The sequence below is a fragment of the Ruditapes philippinarum genome, unplaced genomic scaffold (genome assembly GCF_026571515.1).
Source record: "Ruditapes philippinarum isolate M1 unplaced genomic scaffold, ASM2657151v2 ctg931_1_1_1_1, whole genome shotgun sequence".
NCBI classification, from domain to species: Eukaryota; Metazoa; Mollusca; class Bivalvia; order Venerida; family Veneridae; genus Ruditapes; species Ruditapes philippinarum.
This window is the reverse complement of record NW_026859402.1, coordinates 223,858-251,003: the sequence shown is the minus strand read 5'-3', so window position 1 is coordinate 251,003 and position 27,146 is coordinate 223,858. Positions and strand designations below refer to the sequence as shown.

Genomic DNA, 27,146 nt, shown 5'->3' with positions numbered 1-27,146 from the left:
ACAATGCACCTAAATAATATGTTTACATTGATGTTTCATTTTTTGCCAATTATATTATATTGAATATTGACCCCCAAAATGGCTGCCACTTTGGCAAGGGAGGTAAATATTGTAATTGATAACTATCTGTAAGTTTCCAATAGCAGCTTACAAAGTCAGTGGTATCCTCCTTCACTTCTGTGTCTTCTATATCACTCAGCTGCATCATTTCTACAACACTGAAACATGCAAAAACACCATCAGTTTCAAAAAGTCATAATATCGATGGCTCCATAAACTCCATATAAATCATTATGTAAAAAAAGTTACAACCTGAATGCAATTAATCTTTGATATATGAAACAAATAAAATTCCACATATCTTTCTTCTTTAAAATCTTTTTAAAATGTTGACTGTTAAATCAATAGATCTGTTAGTCAACAGTACAGATTTGTCAGCCAACAATATAAACTTGTCAGTCAACAATATAACCTTGTCAGTCAACAATATAAACTTGTCCGCCAACAATATAGACTTGTCAGTCAACAATATAAACTTGTCAGCCAATAATATAAACTTGTCAGCCAACAATATAAACTTGTCAACCAACAATATAAACTTGTCCGCCAACAATATACACTTGTCCGCCAACAATATACACTTGTCAGCCAACAATATAAACTAGTCAGCCAACAATATCAACTTGTCAGTCAACAATATCAACTTGTCAGTCAACAATATAAACTTGTCAGCCAACAATATAAACTTGTGAGCCAACAATATAAACTTATCGGCCAACAATATCAACTTGTCAGCCAACAATATAAAATTGTCAGTCAACAATATAAACTTGTCAGTCAACAATATACACTTGTCAGTCAACAATATCAACTTATCAGTCAACAATATCAACTTGTCAGTCAACAATATAAACTTGTCAACCAACAATATAAACTTGTCAACCAACAATATAAACTTGTCCGCCAACAATATCAACTTGTCAGTCAACAATATAAACTTGTCAGTCAACAATATAACCTTGTCAGCCAACAATATAAACTGGTCAGCCAACAGTAAAAATTTGTCAGCCAACAATATAAACTGGTCAGCCAACAGTAAAAATTTGTCAGCCAACAATATAAACTTGTCAGCCAACAATATAAACTTGTGAGCCAACAATATAAACTTATCGGCCAACAATATCAACTTGTCAGCCAACAATATAAAATTGTCAGTCAACAATATAAACTTGTCAGTCAACAATATAAACTTGTCAGTCAACAATATCAACTTGTCAGCCAACAATATCAACTTGTCAGTCAACAATATCAACTTGTTAGTTAACAATATAAACTTGTCAGTCAAAAATATAAACTTGTCAGCCAACAATATAGACTTGTCAGCCAACAATATAAACTTGTGAGCCAACAATATAAACTTATCAGCCAACAATATCAACTTGTCAGCCAACAATATCAACTTGTCAGTCAACAATATCAACTTATCAGTCAACAATATCAACTTATCAGTCAACAATATCAACTTGTCAGCCAACAATATCAACTTGTCAGTCAACAATATCAACTTATCAGTCAACAATATCAACTTATCAGTCAACAATATCAACTTGTCAGTCAACAATATCAACTTATCAGTCAACAATATCAACTTGTCAGTCAACAATATAAACTTGTCAGTCAACAATATAAACTTGTCAGTCAACAATATAAACTTGTCAGCCAACAATATAAACTAGTCAGCCAACAATATCAACTTGTCAGTCAACAATATCAACTTGTCAGTCAACAATATAAACTTGTCAGCCAACAATATAAACTTGTGAGCCAACAATATAAACTTATCGGCCAACAATATCAACTTGTCAGCCAACAATATAAAAATTGTCAGTCAACAATATAAACTTGTCAGTCAACAATATAAAACTTGTCAGTCAACAATATCAACTTGTCAGCCAACAATATCAACTTGTCAGTCAACAATATCAACTTGTTAGTTAACAATATAAACTTGTCAGTCAAAAATATAAACTTGTCAGCCAACAATATAGACTTGTCTGCCAACAATATAGACTTGTCAGCCAACAATATAAACTTGTGAGCCAACAATATAAACTTATCAGCCAACAATATCAACTTGTCAGCCAACAATATAGACTTGTCAGTCAAAAATATAAACTTGTCAGCCAACAAAATAAACTTGTCTGCCAACAATATAGTTTTGTCTGCCAACAATATAAACTTGTCAGCCAACAATATAAACTTGTCAGCCAACAATATAAACTTGTCAGCCAACAATATAAACTTATCGGTCAACAATATCAACTTGTCAGCCAACAATATAGACTTGTCTGCCAAAAATATAAACTTGTCAGTCAACAATATAAACATGTCAGCCAACAATATAAACTTGTGAGCCAACAATATAAACTTGTCAGCCAACAATATAGACTTGTCTGTCAACAATATAGACTTGTCAGCCAACAATATAAACTTGTCAGCCAACAATATCAACTTGTCAGCCAACAATATAGTCTTGTCTGCCAAAAGCAGAGATCTGCCAGGCAAGAGTACAGACTTGTATAACTGTTAATATTCATTCATCATTCAAAAGTTAATCTTTTCTATCCAACTGTATATATTTATATCAAATTACATTGCTTCTATAAAATGCATCTGAAAATCATTAAACACAGTTTCGAGTATGAAATTTGTTTAAACAACTAGAAGTACCGTAGTGCCGTCTCTGCCAGTTGAGCAATATTTTCAGCAAACGCTGCCCTAACAGTTGTTGCTGGATCTTGGGCTAGTGGAGACTGGAAATACAAATATATCAAATGGGTCAAACACAGAAAAGGCCGGGTTGCATTTGTACACCAAATATCATGAGGCTGTGATGTTACAAAAAAAATTTACCATTGACCCATTAATATACAAAATTTAATTAAGTGGGTAAACAGGAAATGGATGAGCTACACACCTTAAATCAAATCCCACAGTATGGGACCATGTGTCAATGCTGTATGCCAAATATCAAGAGGCTGTGATAAGTAGTTGCCAAGAAAACTGTTACGAAAATTTCCTGTCATTGACCTTTTGTCGAAAAATTTAACTAATTTAACTAAGTGGATAAACAGTAAGTGGATGAGCGACAGACCTGAAATCAAATCCCACCGTATGGGACCATGTGTTAATGCTGTATGCCAAATATCAAGAGGCTGTGATAAGTAGTTGCTGAGAAAACTGTTACGAAAATTTTCTACCATTGACCATTAATGTTGAAAAATTTAACTAATTTAACTAAGTGGATAAACAGGAAGTGGATGAGCGACAGACCTGAAATCAAATCCCTTGGTATGAGACCATGTGTCTATGCTGTATGCCAAATATCATGTGGCTGTGATAAGTAGTTGCTGAGAAAACTGTTACGAAAATATTTTCCACGCCCAAACGCCTGCCTGCCCGCCCAACATTCACCATACTATAACCCGGATTTGCACCAGTGCAACCCGGCCAAAAATGTTACTCCAGCTAGAGTATGGTCAAAAATCTTGTCCACTTAAAATTTGTGACAATAAAGAAGATGGTCTTGAGATATTTGATTTAAAGTGAAACTGACAAAAAAAATTCATTAAATTTTATAAATGAAACAGGAGCTGTCCATAAGAAGCATGACAGTGTGGAAAAGGGGCATAACTCTGTAACAAGGTTACTCAACAGTTATGGAACCTGTGTCCATCATGTAAGATAATCAAAGTAAACAAGTGAGTGAAGTTTCAATCCATTCCCTTCAGAATTATTTGAGATCCCAGCTTGCACACCAAAACTTAATCAGAGTGTGAAGGCTACACAGATGCCAACAACAGCTCTGCTTACTCTTTGAATAGTCGACCTAAAAGTGACTTAAGGTGCGTTTCTCCATGAACGAGCTGCCATATCAGTACAGCCACAGACATGCGTTTAGTTTGAATAATAGCTACAACCCGCAAAAGAATTTAAGGACTCTTCAAAGATCACAGGTATTTATAGCTTATAAGCAAAATTCAAAACACCCAGCTGACTTCTGCAATAATTGAAAACATATCATTGCTCTACCATTTGAAATATTTCTTTCATTCTTAAAAAAATAGAAAAAAAAAATAATAAAAACTCACCAGATTTGGGAAGACATACTCTTGAAATACATTGGCATCACTGAAATAAAAAAAAATAACAATGATGTAATCAACTGAACAAAAAAAAATCCAGACTGAAAGTTCAGTTTTGGTTTCCAGACCTACACTTTTTTATTCAAATGCTACAACCCTTGATTTTTTTTGTCTGTCCTATTTTGAGTGAAGACGTTGGCAGAAGTTGGCACATACATGTGGAAAATCAGGTCAAGATCTTTAAACACTGGTAAAATATCCATTCACTAACGAATGACTCAGAAAAAACTTGTGTTGAAACAAACTACCATAAAAATAGTGTCACTATTTCAGAAGTGTTTTCTTTGTATTTTCGCTTCAAATGTATATAGAAAATTCAGGATAATATCTTGTTTCTTTTTGAAAAAAAAACCCTCAAAAATCCCGAATTTTACTATGATAAAGAAGGAAAGAAGAAGCATAATATTTTGGTATAATGAAAACACCATCAGTGTTAGGTTTTTATTGTTTAGTGTTTGGTTCCAAAGTATTATTTTTTTTTCCATAATTTTTTTAGAATAAAAAGGACTTACTTTCACTGACTTACTTTCGCAAGTACAAACAGTTGCATTTTATCTCAAAGTAGACAAATCAATATAAGTTTAAGTCAGTGATCTAAAACAATTAGATCAATCTGCCATGTAGGCTACATATGCATATAAGCAGAGTAGGCAATGTGTGTATAAATGAAAAGTCAACTAAATACTGAATCATTCTGTACATTGTTTACTTTAAGCTTGAATGGACTCTTCCAAAGTCCAAACAGGGCATTTCCATTATAGAAAAATAGCAGGGCAAGGATAACAATTGCATTCTGGGTAAAGACTTACCTTCTTGGTACATTATGTAAATCTTTGAGACATCTGGTTACACAATTCAACATTTCTGCTCTGACTTTAGCCTCCTTATCTAAGGCCATATGCATCTGTAAGATAATGTTTTGTATTGTACTTTTCACAATAATGCTACAAATAATATAACAGTATAATCTTCCACTTCACAATAATGCTACAATTATCTTATTTTTATTCTTCACAATAATGCTAGCAATGCTAAAACAGTATTAACTTATACTTCACTACTTAACAATAATGCTATAAATACTACAATCGTGTTAACATATTCTTCACAATAATGCCACAAATGCTAAAACAGCATTAACTTATACTTCACAATCATGCTATACATACTAAAATTGTGTTCACTTATATGACACTATAATGCTACAAATGCTCAAACAGTGTTAACTTATTCTTCACAATAAAGCTACAAATGCTAAAACATTATTAATTTATACTTCACAATAATGCTACAAATGCTTTAACTCCATGGCCCATAACTTAATAACTGATATAACTCTATTTGTATCTTAAAAACTTTAAACTTTTGAAAAAACAAACCCTACAAATTTAATGCACATCTTCTGCAGGGTGGCAAACAGTTAATAAACCAAACAGATAATCTGCTCTCTTAGAGGATCAAACTTTCAGGTAAGAGATTGACTTACAAGATAGGGCAGTATTCTATCCAGGATAATATCTGATGTTACATACTGAGCAAGCTCCGTCATCAATTCTAATGCCATCAGCTTAGCATTGCAGAACTGTAAATAAAAGCAACATTGAATACTGTTAACTTTTTTTATTGAGATTCACAATATTGACATCAATTTACACTGTATTAAAGCCGCATGCCACCAGATGAGCCAAAATATTTCAAGAATATCAAACTGGAGAAAAGAAAAATGTAGTAAAATTTTAAGTACAGTTAACAGTATTAAGATTAAAGTCATAAGTTACAAGTAATGTGTAATTAATAGACTGATTTTGAAGTTTTTATCACCATATATTTACTATACAAGTAATGCAGTAAAGGCAATTTTGGTAATTTACATGCATTATAAGAGAAGTTTGCAAGTGTGACTTACTTTCATTCGCAATATTTCACTTTTTAATATATTTTGAAATTTTTTATGAAAATCAGCATGACTCTGGAGGCAAACTTACTGCAATGCTTTCCTGCCTAAACATTTATAACATCAGCCAATATCGTAATAAATCGGCCATTTTCGGAACGTTTGTTTACACAATTTTTGGTATTCAATAATTTAACAGTTTATAACCGGTTTAGTACATAGCAATAAAGGATAATTGATTGTAAATAATTTAATGCCCAAGATTTTGAAGAAAAAAAATTCCGGAAATAACCGATTTGCTTCGATATTGGCCCATGTTAGATTTTTTTGGCCAGAAAGCAATACAGTAAGACTAGCTTAAGACATTCTGCATTTTTCATTGCTATGCTTCTCAATGTATACAGTAGAAACCAAAATTCTACATTTCACTGAGATTTCAAACAGAGTGATATGACTTGTATGTCACTGATAAATTAGGGGAGTCCGTGGCCAAGTGGTTAAGGTTGCCGACTTCAACCTACTTGCCCCTCACCACTTTGGGTTCGAATCCCTACAGGGGCTATCGAGCTAGCTTAAGGAACATTGGTGGTTCTACTCAGATGCCTGTTTGTGCCTGAAATAATGCACAAAAGAACCCCCGAGGTCTTCCTCCACCAGTAAAGCTGGAACGTCACGATATGACCAATACTGTGTCAGTGTGACATAAAACCAAATCATTATCAAACAAGCAAACAGTATCTTATATAAATCAAGAAGTGTTACACAACAAGAAATACTTACCAATTATGTTATGCTGAGAACTATTCCAGTGATGTGATAAATCAGAATGAAGAAAAGTTACTGAGTTGAACACATATACTTACATTGGCTTGCCTTGAACTTGAACCAACCAATGAAATGATCAGTGTAAGAACACTGTTGTTTTCTGGGTGATCTTTGTCTATTTTTAGATTTTCCAGGATCAGTTCCATGTCTCTTTTCACCCTAAAACATAATAAGATACTTAAATATTTGTTTGATTGTTTGTTTGTCTGGTTTTAAAGCTGCAGGCCTCCAGATGAGCAAAAATATTCGATAAAATAAAACCTGAGTAAAATGTACTAAGATTTTAGGAAAAGTATAAAGATTGAAAATTCTAGTAATAATTTACATGTTATGTGTGATTAATTACTGATTTTTCAGTATTTATAACTATTTTTCTACTGCGTTACTAACGCAGTAAGGTCTATTTCTGCATAGTTTGACCTCTTTATGGTAATTTACATGGGTTGTAAGTGCCATTTATAATGTGTAAATTGCGTTCTTTTGGTAACTTCACAATATTATACTGTCAAATACATTTTCAAATTTTCATGAAAATTAGCATTAATCTGGAGGCGTGCTGCTTTAACACAAATTTCAACAATTTTTTTCTCTATCATTGTACCCCATAGTCTCTGGCTCTATAAAATGAGAACGGTAAACTGTCACAAAGAGTAATTTTTCAATGATGCGACTGAAGTGTAACACTACCATTAGCGTGCTTTAACGCTATGTTTATCTTTAACGCAAATGACATCTCATAAAAGTGTTATTACTTTAGTGTAATATCGTTTTATTAAATGGCTTTATTACACTCCAGTGCCGCAGTTTATGTGAGAACAAATCTGAGTCTCTCTCTATTAAGCTGGCAGTTGAACTTATAACATTCAAATTCTGGACAATTGGAGCAAGCAAATTATCTAAATTTTGCACAGTCATTAGTCCAGACTTTCATAGAATGATACACAATTCTCAAATAGAATATTTCCAGTCCATTAATGTCAAAAAACCTCAGTGGAGTCTCTTTAAGTATTAAAACATGACAAGAAAAAATATACCTAACAATTCTGTCATCAGGAGATAGGATAGGTGGGGTTGCAAATCTTTGTATGTAAAGTTTAAGGAATGTATAGAAGTATTCTGGGAAGGTTTTTGACCGCTGCTGTATCAGATATTCCTCCGCCGACAATCTGTGACTCGGTTCCCTCTGCATCATGTGACGTACCAAGTCCTAAAATATAGTACATGTATATATCCAACATAGAAATGTGTCAAGCGGACTGATTCTAGTCATTGATTAGATGAAGATTTTACATCAAATGTCACTGTGACCTTGACCAATTGCCTTAAATTTAAATAGAGGTCAGTTACTGGCCATGGGCAATGTCTTTACCAATTTCAACAAACTCTGGCTTATTCCTTCTCAAGTTAATGAATGACCAGACAAGGATTTTACACAAATAGTCACTGTGACCTTTGACTTTATGACCTTTTTTCAATAGGGGTCATCTATTTGCCATGAGAAATATTGCTACCAAGTTATATAAACATCAGTTTATTCCTTTTTTCAAGATATTTATTGTACAAGGATTTTACACAAAGTATCATTGTGACCTTCACCTTTGACCTAAGGAACTCAAAATTTACAGGGGTCATTAATTTATGAGAAATGCCTCTACTAAGTATATAAACCACAGCTTATTCCTTTTCAAGTTATAGATCAGACAAAAACTAGAACTGCCACTATCATGGCGTGAATACCCCCGCATACCACTTTGTCAGAATCAACAGTGGCCATTTAGAGCTCAAGGACAACCCCCCTGCCAAATCTGAGGTTACTAAGCCAGTGCATTGCTAAGTTATGTATTCTACATGCTTCAAATGTGAAAATGTCAAAATCAAAACATTGCGGACAGGACATTCTTTAGCAATTGAGAAGAAAAGCTTTTTTTTGTCAAGGTCCCTGTGACCTTGACCTTTGACTCAGTGACCTCAAAATCAATAGGGGTCACCTTATAGTCATGATCAACATCCATGCCAAATATGAAGACTGTGGGTCAAAGGAATCTTAAGTTAATGGGTGGACAAACTTTTTGAAGTCAAAGTCCCTATGACCTTGACCTTTGACCTGGTGACCTCAAAGTCAATAATAATAATAATAATAATAATAATAATATCTTTATTTAAAGAAGGTTACACATTAAGAACATATAATAACAATCATATATATCTTATTTCCAATGTGGCCTTCTGAAATAGAAGTCTGTTTTCTCAATAGGGGTCATCTACTAATCATGACTAACCTCCATGCCAAATATGAAGACTGTGGGTCAAAGGAATCTTAAATTATTGGGCTGACAAGCTTTTTGAAGTCAAGGCCCCTGTGACCTTGACCTTTAACCTGGTGACTTCAAAGTCAATAGGGGTCATCTACTTATCATGACTAGCCTCCATGCCATATATGAAGACTGTGGGTCAAAGGAATCTTAAGTTATTGGGTGGACAAGTTTTTTGAAGTCAAGGCCCATGTGACCTTGACCTTTGACCTGGTGACCTCAGAGTCAATAGGGGTCATCTACTTATCATGACTAACCTCAATGCCAAATATGAAGACTATGGGTCAAAGGAATCTTAAGTTATTGGGCGGACAAGCTTTTTGAAGTCAAGGCCCCTGTGACCTTGACCTTTGACCTGGTGACCTCAAAATCAATAGGGGTCATCTACTAATCATGACTAACCTCAATGCCAAATATGAAGACTAAGGGTCAAAGGAATCTTAAGTTATTGGGCGGACAAGCTTTTTGAAGTCAAGGCCCCTGTGACCTTGACCTTTGAACTAGTGACCTCAAAATCAATAGGGGTCATCTACTAATCATGACTAACCTCCATGCCAAATATGAAGACTAAGGGTCAAAGTTATTGGGCGGACAAGAAAAAACCGACGGACAGCCGGACGGACGGACAAGCTGATTCCAGTATACCCCTCTTACAACTTTGTTGTGCGGGGGTATAATAATAGGGCATACAAGCAGATGGATAGACAGCACACCCCATTACAGTATGCTCCCCAACTTTTAAGTGAGGCATAAAAACATTTACATGTAATTTGATTTACATACATGTACTTTGTCATGACTAAAGTTACATAAACATCTGTTGATTCATTGGCAACTTTTAAAGTTTACTGATGGAGGACTTGTGTAATTTTTATGGCTTGAAATCCAAAGACGAAAAAACTATGTTTCTTTTTCTGTTGTTTTTTTATGCCCTATTGAACTATTTAACTAATGTTTAGTAACATCTTGGTGGTCAGTCCATCTAACTGGCTTTCCTGAATAACAAACCAGTAATTACCAATTTCTCTGCAAATGACAGAGTACTAATACCACAAAATTTCTGAAACCGCAGTGAGAGACAAATGACCATTAGACAAGTCAATGTTCAAGATCAGTCGTCATGCAAACATTACACCTCATCCAAGGATCAAACCAGCAACACAAGGATTAATAATCAGATGCTTTTTCTTTTAAGAGAAATGGACAGACAAGTAAAACAACTTCTTTTTACAAGAGGGACGACAAAGAATGCCAAAATCAATACTCGAGTACTCGGTCATTTTTCTGATCGAATACCCGCTTACTTGTTAAATTTACAAGTATCATTTTCGCACCTCTGTAGATGTTTTGATTACATTTAACAGGTATTCATGAAGATACATGTACATCTCAGAATTTCTGAACTAATTGGATACACCAATCTTTCTAAATCGCAAAAAAAACAAGAGCCACCGCTGGGCCGGGGCAACGCTGGACTTTTTACTTTCTCCAAAAGCAAACAAAGAAATGTTTGAACAAAATCTTAACGTTTCCTTTTTATAGAATTAATCAGTCTGTCTTGTCACATAAGTTTTGTGTATATATTTTGTATATATAAATATACTAAATTATATATATAAATAGAAACACGCCATTCTATAAATAGAAAATTCTATAAATAGAAACATGCAATTCTATAAATAGAAACACGCAATTCTATAAAAAGATACACGTGGTAGAGTCACGTGGTCGAGTCACGTGATGGTGTCACGTGGTGGAGTCATGTTGTGGAGTCACGTGGTGGAGGCAAGAGGTGGAGTCACGTGGTAGAGTCACGTGGTGGAGTCACGTGGTAGAGTCACTTGGTAGAGTCACGTGGTAAAGTCACATGGTGAAGTCACGTGGTGCAGTCACTTGGTGCAGTCAGAGTCACGTGGTGGGGTAACGTGGTGGAGTCATGTGGTGAAGTCACGTGGTGGTGTAACGTGGTGGAGTCACATGGTAAAGTCAGGTGGTGAAGTCATGTGGTGAAGTCAAGTGGTGAAGTCACAACAAGGTCTTGTCCCTAAGTATGTTCTGTTATCATATGAAGTTGATCCCTTCAATAATAGCAAAGTTACAGCCAAAACAACGAAAATTTCAGTAATTTGAACTTCAAAGTCAAGGTCATTAATGAGTGAAGGTCAAGGTCTGTCTGGTTATTTTTAAGGGTTATCCTTGAAGATTATTATGTTCAAGTTTGAAGACAATCCATTCAAAAATAACAAAGTTACAGCCAATAATAGCCAAAAAAATGAAAATTTCAATAATTTGACCTTCAAAGTCAAGGTCATTTATGAGTGAAGGTCAAGGTCTGTCTAGTTATTTTTAAGGGATATCCTTGAAGATTATAATGTTCAAATTTGAACTTTGAAGACAATCCATTAAAAAATAACAAAGTTACAGCCAATAACAGCAAGAACAAGCAAAATTTGGACTTTTAACCTTGAAGGTCAAGGTCATTTATGGATGAAGGTCAGGGTTAGTGTGGTCTACTGAAAGGTCTTGTCCCAAGGGTTGTTGTGGCCAAGAATGAAGACAATACATCAAGAAATAAAAAAGTTATGATCCAGGTACAAGTTTGCGGACGGCAACGGCAATCGTTGCGTAATTTACAAATCAGCAGGTGTAGCTCTGAAAAGATTAACCAACAATGCCTTAATTACTTCCTTCATCCATCTTAGTAAAAAAGTGTTCCTTTCTTGGTAGGAAAAGAAACATGTAAAGAAAAGATCACTTTTTGTTGACGTACCCTAACATTTGTATCTTCAATAGTCTCAAGTATTTTCCATGGGCTATATTCCCTGTTTCTGTAGGCCAGAAGTTGTGACAGATCAAATGGTGGACTCCCTTCTGTGAACAGCTCGGTTATCACGCATCTGTTACAAGAAAGGTCATTATGATAGAATATTTGTTAAATTTTAATTTCCAGGTATTTTATTAAAGTGCTGTTATGGTAATTTTTTCACTGTCAAGTTGGGTTGAATTAGAATATATTTCAAAAGATTGGCTATTAAAATGATTATTGACCAATTGTCAACAATTGATAAAGAAAAATGTTTTATAATACAAGATATAAACAAACTAAATGATTATAAGACAGTGTCCCACTCTTTTTAAGAATTGCATATTTCACATATGTTCTAAGGGATATTTTTATAGACATTTCAATTAGGCATCTAGATTACTGTTTATTTTTTCATGGCAAAATCTAAATTTGAATATAATTATGACATAACATATGTCAAGTTATTTTGATTTTTATCTTTTAACTGACCATTTTACAATAGATTGGCATAATGTCACTTTAAGTATTGCACTATAAAAAGCATTACTTTTCAGATTTCTGGTTAGAAGAAAAACTTAAGTACACCTTTGTGCTTTATTTCAAGCAGGCACTCTTGTAGAACAACTGACCTTCCATAAGCTAGCACCTGTTTGCAGAAAGGGATTTAAAGTCAGAAACTAAATCTACACAACCATCAGTGTCAATTGTAAATATTTGTTGACAAGGCATAATGTCATAAAAAAATTTACCACTAATTAAATTAGCTGTAAATAGTAAAAATTTGTAATAGGTGATCCTTGTCATTTAAAATTTCAGCATCAAGATTAAATACTTATTTATAGTATGTACCCTGCGGAGAAGATGTCCATGGCAGGTGTAAGGTCACCAGTTTTTACTTCCCCTGTAGCTGTAAGGTCAAGGTTTTGACTTTGACCTGCGACCTCAGCATTGCGAGAACTGCTGTCAACAAATCGCTCCGGGGCAATGTAACACGTTCTCCTCCTTGACGTGTCAAAAAAGTACGAGAAATCCGAGGGATTGTCCTGAAAATATAACATACATGAATCATTTACAGATGTTCACAACAGATTTCATCCGAAACTCGGCAAATGTGGGTTTTTCCCAGCTAATCTGTAGGTACGAACAATCCTTTACCGTTTTAGCTTAACGGTGTGCTACCCGTCACAATAGATAATGTTTAGTAAACATGTTGCGCTTATTTTCGAAGCTATAATTGTAAAAGTTTGTTGTACCTATGGACTGTTCCTAATAACCCAATATTCTTAATTCCCCGAGTTATTTTTGTCAGAGAGATAAGGGCATATCAAATGACTGGTGACCAATTATTCCCGATAAAAAGACACCATAAATAGTAGATATATATTACTAATAATAGAGTAATAATTATACCAGCACAATGATTTGTATCCCATAAAAGTAATAAGTGTTCTTACCTAAAAAAAGATGACAGGCCATGTTAAAGGTTTTTATAGTTATTGTCTGGGAAAAGTTTACTTTAATCATGTTTTTTTTCTCAAAAAAATAAAGAAAATAAAGACATAAATTAAAATAAAGTTTGAATGGAATGCATAAAAGATCAGATTTAACCCTTTATTTGCTGATTTTTTTAATAGACTTATCCACCTTTCATATTTGGAACTTTCCATTACCAATATCCAATATTGAGATATCAAAACAAAAAACCAACTATATAGGGCCTAGTCAGGCTGTACGGAGGTACATGCTGATGGCAAAGATAATGGATTTAACTCATTACAGCATTGGAGCAGTACCTCTAGACGCTTGCAGAAATTTCATTTTTTATTTATTATCGTACATAAATCTTTGTGAAAAGATGAATTAGACCTTTTAAAGTTTGTTCCGTTGGGTAAAAAGACAAGATTTTAGCATTTTATCATTTAAGTGCCTTGTCTGGTATATACCGAAATACGGTATTTAGTGTGGTGCTCCAATCCTTTTTTTAGTCTCAAATCACTTCTGTCTGGTTCTCATAAAACTATGATTACTAATTATCCCAAAGAAAGAAAATTAACAGAAAGTAAAAGCTAATGTATTACAAGGAGTACTTACATCTGGGAGATAGGTAGGTTTAAAGCTAGCAAAGTCAGTCAACAGCAACCAGTTCCAGCCAGTTATCATCACATTCTCTGACTTTATATCACCATGGCAAACCTGTCATGTAAAAAATCTCTCACCTTAACATCATGGTTACATAAATTATGGTAATAAAGAAACATATTGTGAAAAAGATAATAAAATATCATTTTTCTTACTTAATTGGAAAGAGACCTAGGCTCTTTATTTTAAGCAAAATCATCACTGAAATTGATAATCTGGGAAATAAAAAAGCTGGCATACATTTAGATCTTTGGGAAAAAAACACAAATGTAAAGAAAATTTTGATTGGGTAGAGGCCTGCTATGGGCTCTTTTACATAAGGTGAAAAATCAATGTGTAAACTATGACAATTTACAGCTTTACATTTTTAATATTGAGAACTGATTTTGAAAAATGAACTTCAACAAAGTGACTTTCAACAGCAATTGATTCCATAGTTGACAGAAACATAGGATTTGACTTTGTATGTGGCTTTTAACACAGGTTTGAATGTAAAATATGCTTACAAAACTGCTTGTTTTTTTAAAATGTTCTTCAAAACAGGGTTTTGAATGTTAAAGGGGCCATCAACACAGGTTTGAACTCCCATACAGGTTTAAATAAAGGAGTGGTCTTTAACACAGGTTTTACTGTAAAATTTCAAATATACTCTTCAACTAAGAGTTGTCTTCAACACTTATTTTACAGTAAAATTGGCATTCATCACATAATTTCTTATTTTATAATTAAGTATAAAAAGCAATCTACAACATAGAGGGCTTCTGTGATTTTGACTTGTCACCTCCAAAATGAAAATTGAGCCGCATCATGACAAAACCAACAAAGTGGGTTTGCGACCAGCATGGATCCAGACCAGCTTGCGCAGTCTGATCAGGATCCATGCTGTTCGCTTATCAACTCTATTACAAGTGGAGATACTGATAGCGAACAGCATGGATCCTGATCATAGTGAGCGGATGCGCAAGCTGGTCTGGATCCATGCTGTTCGCAAACGCATTACCTTGGTTTTGTCATGACGCGGCTCAAATACTTTTCCTTCTTTACCTATAGATACAATGTGACTTCAATTGTGGGACATTTTACAGTCTCGGACTTCCAAATTTTTGGAACTAAATTTTTTTGGAAGCCCTGACATAAATTTGATTTTAATAAAAGAATGCCAGCACATCATACCTTCAGCTTGTGACACTGGTTAAGTGCACACAGAAGTTGGCATGCTATCCATTTCTTCTCTATTGTATTGAGGAATGGCCGTGTACTGATCCTATCATACAAACTGTCCTTCACATATTGTCGGAACAAGAGAGCTGCCTTGTCTAATTGCTGAAATAAATTGAGCACCTTTAAAGCTGCATGCCTTCAGATGAGCCAAAATATTTTTAAAAAATCACACTTGAGAAAAATGTTCTGAAATTTTAAGAAAGGTAAAATGATTCAAAATATAGTAACAATTTTCAAAGTTATTTGCAATAAATGGCCAATTTTAAAGTATTTTTCACCACATTTCTACTGTGTTACTATCGCAGTAAGGGCTACTTTTGCACATTGTGATCTTTTTTTAGTAATTTACATGGGTTGTAAGTGCCGTCTGCAATGTGTAAAATTATTTTCTTTGTTCACTTAACAATATTTTACTTTTTAATACATTTGCAAAATTTTCATGATAATTAGCAGGAATCTGGAGGCATGCTGCTTTAATATATCTGATACTAATACAAGAACATGTCAATTTCAAGACTGAGGGTTAGGTGTTGGTAATCAGTTAACTATAGTGTCATTATATGGATTTTGCAACAGTGTTTGATCAGTTTGGTTTTTATGCCGATTGTAACATATTTTTGGTCTTATCTTGGTAGGCAATACACCCAACTGCATTTTCTAGATAACTAATGAGTAATTACAAATTTCTCAACATGTCACCGACCACAATATGTGATACAAAAACAAAACATGTCAATTTGAAGACTGATGACAATCTTAACAATTAATGACATATTTATTTGAAACGTGTCATGATTTAAAAGTCTTACCACAGCCCTTTGAAATGGTATACAATTTGAAGTCCCCTTCAGATTTACACATATCTCTGGAAAAAACAACAACATATTAACACAGATTGTCATGCAACAATAAAATTTACCTATTAATTATTTAAACAGAGTTGTGTCAAAGATTTTGTGCCATCCTTTTGTAACTAAAAATATCTGAATATGCCTGAATGGGAACATCTCGCCTTTTCACCCAAAAAATTGCACTTTATAATGGCTACTTCGTTTCCTCACACCAATTTAAATAGGATCATGACTAAATAATGTAAGAATGGCTGAAAAAAGCAATAATTTTTCTCCTTTTGATCATAATTTCGATCAAGCTTCTAAAGGTACTGCTCCAACACTGTAGTGAATTTAATCCTATATACATGTACAAACAGTATTTTTTTTTAAATTTTTCAAATAGATTTAATTTTACTAATTAGCAGGTGTGCAGTTTTTATAAGCGGCCTTCAGCTTTAATTATTTGTTGGAAAAACAATTCTGTATCGGTTCAAACTAAGTATTTCACTAATTCAGTAATTTTTTCTTGGAAATTTAAGTGCATCATATCACTGTTAAGCCTTCTTCAAAACAGCATCCTTAAGAGCTATTTATAGCGCATAAGTGACGTTCGTTTCTAGAAATATAAGATCGTAAAACTTATCGTCCACTTTACTAATTTACATACAGAAAGTGGACCGATAGATTAGAAGTATTGAGGACCTTATTGTTTATGTACTTTATCAACGGCAAAATTCATGTTCCACCTTAATTCTTTTGATTTAACAATTATATGAAACGATTTATCTACAAATAACATATTTAACATTTAGAAAAACTGGAGGCCACTTTTACAGCTGTTAACATACCATCTAGTCTTGTTTTATATGATGCCAGTGGTAATGAAGGGTCATGAATGACAAAAACTTTCACCACCACACTGCCCTCTTTGCACTTCGCTTTGGCAACCTTGAAAAATCTTGTACTACCCAAACTGAAAACAATCAAAATATTTCCTAATAATACAGCTGCCAGTCCCTTTTGAAAATACTTTCGCATCCCCTCTGAATGACTGATGATTTTTTGATAAAAATTTCATATTTCAAAATATAACTAACTGTAGGTAATTGTTGTCATTTGCAAGACTGTTGTTGCCTACTGATATTAAGAAAAAAAATTTAAACCACAAGCAATTCCCAAATTTGCATGAAACACTGCTAAAATTCCAAATTTTTGTCAAAACAGTGCTAAATTCCCAACTGTGGTGCTAAAATCCCAAGTATGTGTACATGCAACAGTAACAATATTAAAATTCACCACCCAACTTGGTTATTTAATCATAATAGCATTGAAAAGAGATATTTAGCTTCATATAAAATACAACTTCTTCAAATGGTTACCTTATAACACCATTTGACAATTTTCACTGGTGATTAATTTCTTTTACCAAAATTTTACCTCTGGTAAAACAATTAATGCAAACCATTTATACATTTTCTAAACTTCAGGTAAATCAAAATTATCCCACTGTTTTTTTGTGTTTTTATTTCTTTTTCAAAAAAAAACAACAAAACTTTAAGAACTGCTAAGCATATGATACTCTCCCCAATTTTACCAGGAATGCTGCCATTCTAAAAACATTTCAATTAACAAACCAGTTACACGTTGAAAGAAGATGCATATATTACCTGCAGTCAAACTCTGTGTCAGGTAAATCTGTTAGATACTGCTCCACAGGTAGAATCTGGGAGGGTGCTATACCCGTCAACTGGTTACCCATTTAGATTACCGGTACTGCTTCATTACATTTAAAAACTTAAAAAAAAAACAAAAAAACAAAAAATAAAAGATCATTGACAAAATGTGTAACTAATCTGAGCAAATATATGCTATAATATTAATTTAAAACAAGCCTAGTCAAGGAATTGTTAGGCTGGAAGATTATGTTTGTTTTGTTTGTTTGTTTCATTTTACGCCTTTTCCCGTCATGCAGGCAGGTAGTTTCCTAACCATCGTTCCTGGAGAGTTACACCAGTACTAAACCACCTTCCTCCGCGTTTAAACTACCAAAGCACCTCCCGGGGATGGAACCAATGGCAGAGAGGTAATTGGATTAGAAGTCATCGACTCTAAGCCTCGACCACGGAGGCGGTATGACTGGAAGATTAAACAACAATTACTGGCCAATACTGGTACAGTCTAACCTGTCTATAGTGGTCAGCATGAGGACTGTGCTAAAATGACCGCTATTATAAGACAGGTGACCACTATATCCAGGTAGACAAGGCTATGGTTAAATATTATAAAATATGGCACCTGGTTCCATGACGATGCACTATTTAAATATAATTGTTTTATTACAAAAGCAAATAGTACAAAAATTATTTCAATATAAAATATACTATGTTTATCATATAGATTATGATACAACTGCTAGAGTCACAAATTAATCATATTTCTTTTGTAAAATAGTCTGTTTTTGTTTTCTTTTTGTATTTGTTTTTTATGCAGTATTTACTGTCATTCTTGTGACAACTGTCCTCTTACTGGTAACACGTTCTTTTAGAAGTAACCATAATGTATTGGCTTATAGATAACTTAAAGCAGAGATGTAGATAACATGTGCTAAAGGTCATGTTAATTTAACAGGGCACCTGCTTTAAGTTCTATATAAATTCATAATTTTAGAGAATTTTCATCATTTCTTTACATTTTATCATTATCAAGTGAAATTTATCCTTTTTTTAAAAAAAAATTGTAATGATAATTTAAGAACAGTTCAAAAGTTTATCAATATTTCATTTCCACTAATGATAGCTCTAATTTTCAAATTCACTATAATTTTTCCTTATTATCGAAACATGTCTCAAAATTTATAATAAAATTATGATCCATAAGTTTTTGGATTGTCAATATTTATAAGACAAAGCCTAAACCAGTTACTTTAACAGTTATTTAAGTCTGCACTAGTGTCACTGTCTCAATATATCTTTGAAAGGGAAATTTGTTGAAATTTTTGACAGTCAAATAAAGAAATTATGTAGAGCTGATTTTCCTCTGAGGACAGGAGGCAAATACAATGTATAACTTTATTTCTTTCTCATTTCTCTAATTTATCAATATTCCACAACACTGCCTACAAAAGCAATAGTGACGGCCACTTCTGATTAAAGGGAATAACTACATACCGAATATAAATTCATATTTTAGAATATGAAGAGAATTTCATAAGATTTTGGCATTATAACTAACATATACCATGGTGAATATTTGCTACATGTACTACGTAAAAAGTGAAAAAATGAAGTGTTATTGACAAGTTGTAAATAACCATGACAAAATGAAAGTGATAAAACCAAAATACTGACGCAATATTTTATTTAGAAATTATAAAAGTACAATTTCTCTTAATAAAATTGACATGATCTGTCATCATATATTATATGAGAAATTAATCCAAGTTTAGTGTAAAAATCAGGACAGTTTATACAATGGATAATTTTTTTCAAAAATACTGCGGCAAATATATATGCAGCCCTGAATATGGACGAGGATGCTGAAAATGTATATCAATATAATAATGAATGTTTGGCCTATATTATTAATTCAAAAACACAAAATTTTCATATACATGTAGAATAATTTATATTTCCTTTCGTGTGTTTAACTAATTTTCACTAAGCAAATATAAAACATAACATACATGTATGTATATGTAAGAAATAGCGTCTTTTTTTCATTTTTGTGAGATATTTTAAATATAAATAATAATGTTCATTATTGTTATTCTCTATCATATTCGGGTATCTTTCTGTAATTAATTCAGCAATTCAATTTCTTTCATGATAGAAGTAAATAATACATAATCAGGGCTCTTGTTTGGTAAAATTTCGGGCCGAATATCGGCCCCATTCCCCCACCAAAAAAGTGTGTTTTTTCCCCCTAAAACTGAAAAAAATCTCCCTTGAAATCCCTTGAAATTAATATTTAACGGGCATAGAAAACGCCGATCGGCGAATATATATTCCGCGAACGGCAACCGGAAATTAGTACATATTCCACAAACGGCAAATGTCGCACAATTTCAAGTCTTACCGAAAAAAAATTCCCCCTTGAATGAAAAATATTTGAAAATCATGCAAAATCCCCCCCTGCATGGACCCTGGCCCCAGTCTCAAAATACTAACGAGAGTCCTGATAATTGTACATGATTACATATAACTTCTGTTGGCGAAAAAAACCCACCCAAAACAGCTGATTTTTAATAAAATATATCATTCGCTTAAATGGGTAGGCAACATACTAAATGATTCCAAATTTTTTAATGGGGGCCATTTTCCCGTAAAAAGTTGAAAAACGCCATAGGCATAGAAGGGGTTTGACAAGAAGAAGAGAAAAGGGGAGGATTAAAAATTACATATACTTGAAACAGAACAGAAAGTTTTGCTTATGAAATCACATTTGACATGCTATTGATTCAACATTGAAGTTCATAAAAATATACATTTATAAACTTATTCAAAACTTGATCTTAAACATTAATTCATCAATGAGATGTGTGGAACTGTATCCAAAAATGTTATCCGTATACTATTCAACTTAAGACAAAGTTGAAAACAGAAGTAAAGGAAACAAAAAGTCTTTGAAATATCTATCAACCAAGTTTTCCATTTATATTTCTATTCAATCATACGAAAATAATAATTTTCTTGCCTTAAACAGGGACGACACGTATTTCTCATAAATTTTCCTTTGAGATTACGATTATTTCGTACTCATGTTTTTCCGCTCCAGAAGTTATTCGTCCCTTTAGATGTTCGACCTATATATAAAACTTGATATAAGCCGTTTTGGAAAAAAATCATATTTCAACGTCTATAATAATACGTTGAAATATTTTTTTTCAAAACGGCTTATATCAAGTTTTGTTGATATATACAGTATGATCAGTAACGTTACATGTGCTGGGATTGACAAATATACATTATTTTTTTTATTTTAAATCGTTTTGAGCTCCACATCCCAAGTGTCTGTCGTTATTTTTATTTTTTAAATTGATGATAGCCCCCGCAACTTAAGAACACATTTCTTTGTTGAATATTAAATCTATTTGTATTTTAGTTTGGGGAGACGATGCTTCGGAACCATATTCAAGCTAAGGTCTGACTAACGTCTAGTAAGCAATTAACATTTATGTTTCTGCGTAGGAATCCGAAGGTTTGGGTTGCTTTCTTGGATGTCCTGTATATGTGGGCATACGGGCTGTCCATGTAAGGATTTTCTGATATACCCAAGCCTATGTGTTTATCTCAGGAAAAGGTTTGTAATTGGACACCATGAAGGTTGTTTTGTGTTGGGATAAGATGTTAAATTTTTGTGACGTAGATAAATTGACAGTTTTAGGGGATATATAGAGGATATTGAATTCAGTGTATGCTCAATACTGAATTTATTGCACGAGTTGAATAAGATTATATTATGCGAGTCTCTGGCGAGCATAATATTAATTTATTCAACTCCTGCAATAAATTCAGTAATTAATGAACTTACACGAATTTGATATTCTATTTATCACATAAACAAAATAAATATTGTTTAAGGTGAAATAAGAGTCATTTTGCATTTACACGCATATAGTATAACGCTAACATTTAGCGCGTCTTTACACTAAGTTTGTATAACGCTAATGAAGTCACGTCAAAATATATGCAAGGCCGTGCAATACCATATTTACGGAGTCGTAAAATCGGCAAGGGTGTGTGTTATAAAATTTCATATAACTCAACGCCAACTCCCACTTTTCTAAACGATTTAGGTCATTTTGGAGGGTTAATTACTGACTGGTTTGCAGATGTCAGAGCAATGTACATATATACATGTTCCGGCGCATTCGACAAATTATTACGTCATCTAAACTGGAGCGTAACAATGGCATCTAAGACGGTAACGTCCTACTATTTCGTCAGCGAGTATATTGTGACGTCAGTTTCCAAGACGGTGACGTTTTCGACGGAGCATAATAAAAAGACGATGAAATAAGTAACATACTGATCGCATTTTATCACGTGAAACTTGCCAATATATGAAAATTACCCGAGCAGTATATTTACTAATTAATAGGTCGGTTAAGTCCGACACCAGAGGCACCAGAAACGCAGCTGGCTGCATACATTTCGTGCACAAGATGTCTGCAGCGTCATGCTACCGCGAAAATATGTGACACAAATGTGTCGTCTGCTATAAAAGTGTTATTTAATTGAGTTTCTTATGGTATTTTCATATCAAACAGAAACTAACTTGTGTTCTCATATGTAACATTCGGCTTACAAGAATGAACTCGATGTTTCCTGAGTAAAACGTTTCATAGCATTTTCGTAGCGCTGATTATCGTTATTTCAATTCATAAATGAATTGCAGTACTCCGTCCCCAAGATGTATTGTATAAAAGAAATGAAAACGATATGTACGTTACAAACGGTATACGTAATGCATATACCTAATAGCATATGGAGGTGGATATACATGAAATAAAACACACAAATACGCACCCGTGTTATACACAATAAGTACGTACAAAGTGCTATTTCATGAAAGAAAAGCCCCATTTACTGAAAAGTAAATAGTTGTACAAATAGGGTTCAGTATATACACCCCCTACGCCCCATTATACTGGTCGAATATAAACTTGTGAGATATGACTGTGTGTTGGCTTTTGAGAAAATGCGATTGAAGGGTTAAATTAACGTGTGCATTATATGTACAAAGTCAAACACATGTTCAGCTTTTTCTCATATTTCTTCTATTATCTCATTCAAATTACGACTGGAAGTGACTGTTGTCTCCACGCGAGTGACTTATTTGCGAAAAAGGCAGCCGTTAAAGGGACGCAATAGCAGTTCCGGTATCGAGCTACTTTTTGAATGACAATGGTGAATGGGAGATAAATCTGTTTTCTATTTTAATGTATTGTGTGCGCTCTAAGATAGTGTTACAGACACATCACTTTCTTGAGCGATTCATTCACACAAAGAATGGTGTTTACACCAGAATCGAAAATGAACAAACGCATTCTTCATTTGGGAATAATTCCATGTTAGGAAAGAGGAAACAAACGCTCAAGTAGAGCTAGTCCTTATGCTTCAAATTGACCCGAGTCTAGAAACTAACGATCTACATTAGAACGATTTTTGACGTAAAATGAACTATTTATTTTTTAGAAATGCATAACATGTTTTAAATTCATTCGTTTGGTTAGTGTTGTTATATTTTTCAGGTCGTTCGGGATCATTGATTCCAACACTTTTAAGTGTTGAAAATTGAGTACCGTTCAAGCCGGTGCTAGGGGGCGTAAGGGATGTTGCACTCTTTCATTTTTCCTCGTGTACAGGGTATGCAATTATCATGCAATTTTGTTGTGATTAATGCTTCCGAGGAATCGCACTTTCTCCAGATTTTTGAATTCCTGCTTTTAATTAAAGAAAACACACCCTTCTGTATAATAGGATGATGATGATAATGGCAATAAAATCATTATCATCATCATCATTATTATTATTTCTTTATATTATTTGTAATATTTTTTATATTGTTATCATTTTCAATAAATAGTACCAGTATCTTTATGATCATTATTTCTTCTTCTTTTTCATCTTCTTCTTCTTCCTTTTATTATTATCATTATTACATTATTATCATATTATAATTATTATAATCATTATTATTATTATTATTATTATTAATATATTAAGTTGCATCAGTCTTAGTTTCCATTTGTAATGTAAAGATTTTTGGTTTTTAACACATTTCCCTGCATCCTAACGTCGAATTAAAATATACCGACGCATTCGACGCATTATTATTTCGTCAGAACGTAACAACGGTATCCTAGACGGTAACGTCCTACTATTTCGTCAGAAAGTATATTGTGACGTCAGTTTCCAAGACGGTGACGTTTTCGACGAAGCATAATAAAAAAAAAGACGATCAAAAAAGTTATAAAATGATCGCATTTTATCACATGAAACTTGCATTATATGAAAATTACCCGAACAGTTTATTTACTAATTAATAGGCCGGTTAAGTCCGTATCCGCACCAGAAACCTAGCTGGCTGCATACATTTCGTGCACAATATGTCTGCAGCGTCATGCTACCGCGAAAATATGTGACACAAATGTGTCGTCTGCTATAAAAGTGTTATTTTATTGAGTTTCTTATGGCATTTTCATATCAAACAGAAACAAACGGGCCGTTCAACTTGTGTTCTCATATGTAACATTCGGCTTACAAGAATGAATTTGATGTTTCCTACGTAAAACGTTTCATAGCATTTTCGTAGCGCTGATTATCGTTATTTCAATTCATAAATGAATTGCAGTACTCCGTCCCCAAGATGTATTGTATAAAAGAAATGAAAACGATATGTACGTTACAAACGGTATACGTAATGCATATACCTAATAGCATATGGAGGTGGATATACATGAAATAAAACACACAAATACGCACCCGTGTTATACACAATAAGTACGTACAAAGTGCTATTTCATGAAAGAAAAGCCCCATTTACTGAAAAGTAAATAGTTGTACAAATAGGGTTCAGTATAATTTTGAATTCATTCGTTTGGTTAGTGTTGTTATATTTTTCTGGTCCTTCGGGATCATTGATTCCAACACTTTTAAGTGTTGAAAATTGAGTACCGCTCAAGCCGGTGCTAGGGGACGTAAGGGATGTTGCACTTTTCATTATTCCTCATGTACAGAGTATGTAATTGTCATGCAATTTTGTTGTGATTAAATGACACCTTTTGAAATGCAATGTTTTTCTTCTGAAAGTCTCATGTCGCCCTTCTGTATCTTTATGGATATATCTTTATGGATAAAGCAGTGAGATTTTAAACATTTGGCGCCATTCAACGCTGAATTTTTCGCACGCTTAACTCATGCTCGTGACAAATAAGATGTAAAAACTTGACGATGATTAACCTTAACTCTCGCATGTTTCACCAGTGACGGTCAGACACTCATTAATTTTCCCATAGACTTACATTATAAGAAATGGTCCCTAATCCTACCTTAAAAATGAGGTTTAATGCTAAAGAGGTGGTTCTTCAAGCAGAATGAAATACCTGACACATAAAAATGTTCCTGTTATATAGCGGTAGCCAACCATTTTTTTGCAAAATGACTTCAATGAGGATTACCCCTCCCCCCAATTTCATTGAAATTTTCTGCTGATCACATGACTGACATAACATACACTTTTCATAAATCAAATATCCAAGTCACAAATTATCACAGAGACTCATGAAATATTTCATTTTCTTCAGAAAACAATATAGTGTTACTTTCTAAATAAGTTTCATACTTAAAAATACCCCATTTTCATCCAATCACCTCATGTCCAATTGAATCTTGCGGTTTTTCCTGCACTTTTTTCAGCCAATCGCTGGAGCCCATGTTACAATGCGAAAGTATGACTTGACTAGTAAAAGTTCTTCAAAAGCGAATGTTGTGTCTCGCTTCTTATCTATTAACAAGAGCAGTGCGCTCGTATTTTCACAGGGCTTGATTTTGTATATTTGTTTGTTGTCACACCGACACAGTATAGGTCATTGACCTCAGGTGCCCTTCCGTGCATTATTTCAGATCGAACGGGCACGTGAGTTTAACCACTGAAGTTTCTTCAATTAGTCGAGCTAAAACAAGAGATTTAGCCAATCTAATATCTTAACAGGCGATATTTTAACTGCCTCAAACAGGTCACCATAGAAACGAACGGAAAGTTGTAGCGAACTTAAAAAAATGGATGGTCATTTCTAGGAACAGAGCAACTGTTGATTCCAGCATTGAATGAATTTTCATTTGTTCTTTGTAGGCTGCTGAAACTCTATAAAAAAAAACAACAACAACAACGTGTTCCCATCACCAAACAAATAAGGAACTAACCAAAGTTGAGGTCCAAAACGTTATCCATATAACATTAACACAATAAATGCTTAGCATAATCGATTTAAGTAAACATCTATTGAAGGCAGCCATTTTAACATTGAATTAACGTTAATCTGTCCGATTAAAATAAGTGCACGAAATTAAGTGCACGAAAATTTCGTACAAATACAAGCTGTCACACCTTGCACTGCCAAAAGGCCGTGTAAATATTTTCTATAGTTTCATGTTTTCAACAAGAACGTACATTATTTTCAATTAGATTTTTTTATTATTAAATGCGAATATACCTGATTATATCGTCGTATAAGTCACATACAGTTACTCGTACATGTATGTTCAAAAATGTGTGCTTCTACTTCTACGTCTTTATGTTCTTCCTCCGGTCGGTATACCCATAGGTCCGTCTGTCCATAGGGCGGGCGGTTGGTAGGTAGATATATAGTATACTTGCATGTGGTAATAAAAGTGGATGAAAGATCCTAAACTGAAGAGCACCTGATATACCTTACGTCTGCCCGCGTCCTACCCGAATTTAAACCTTTTTCAGATAGATTAATGTATCGCAAAACAAAAATCGTTCGTAAAACAGATAATATTTGGTATATAATATATAGCTGTCACTGAGTTATGGGCCTTGAAAGTGGTACGTATTTGTTGTATAATACTATTCATCACTGCCTTTGATAAAGAACATGACACGTTTAAATTAAGAAGTTGCTTGATTTACAGTCAACTGATATGTTGAGCAATGGATATATTTTCAACAAATAATTGTAAGTAATAGCTAAGTAATAGCTATGGACTTTGATTTTGCAGAATATTATATGCTTGGTCACAAACTTCTTATACTATATTATTGCAAGTTTCGTGGCAATATCTTTGAAACTTATCAATACATCTTATATTAGATTATTAATATAAAATACCAGACGAAAATATTGATAATCATTTCTCAGCCGGCAAAATACAAGGCTATTCAAGA

The 27,146-nt window shown here is 33.6% G+C and overlaps 1 protein-coding gene across 1 annotated transcript in view; it reads right to left on the bottom strand.

The window, feature by feature from the left end:
• LOC132756365 (phosphoinositide 3-kinase regulatory subunit 4-like) overlaps nucleotides 1–21,022 on the bottom strand; it is a 47,133-nt gene extending 26,111 nt beyond the window's left edge. Inside the window, 15 exon segments of the mRNA XM_060747424.1 lie at nucleotides 152–218; nucleotides 2,731–2,813; nucleotides 4,152–4,191; nucleotides 5,015–5,109; nucleotides 5,692–5,787; nucleotides 6,963–7,083; nucleotides 7,959–8,131; nucleotides 12,007–12,133; nucleotides 12,892–13,085; nucleotides 14,134–14,235; nucleotides 15,355–15,504; nucleotides 16,212–16,267; nucleotides 17,084–17,208; nucleotides 17,903–18,032; nucleotides 20,928–21,022. Coding sequence (XP_060603407.1) covers nucleotides 152–218; nucleotides 2,731–2,813; nucleotides 4,152–4,191; nucleotides 5,015–5,109; nucleotides 5,692–5,787; nucleotides 6,963–7,083; nucleotides 7,959–8,131; nucleotides 12,007–12,133; nucleotides 12,892–13,085; nucleotides 14,134–14,235; nucleotides 15,355–15,504; nucleotides 16,212–16,267; nucleotides 17,084–17,208; nucleotides 17,903–17,994 — 1,521 coding nt within the window. The 5' untranslated portion in view covers nucleotides 17,995–18,032; nucleotides 20,928–21,022.
• Between the last annotated feature and the right edge of the window lie 6,124 nt (nucleotides 21,023–27,146).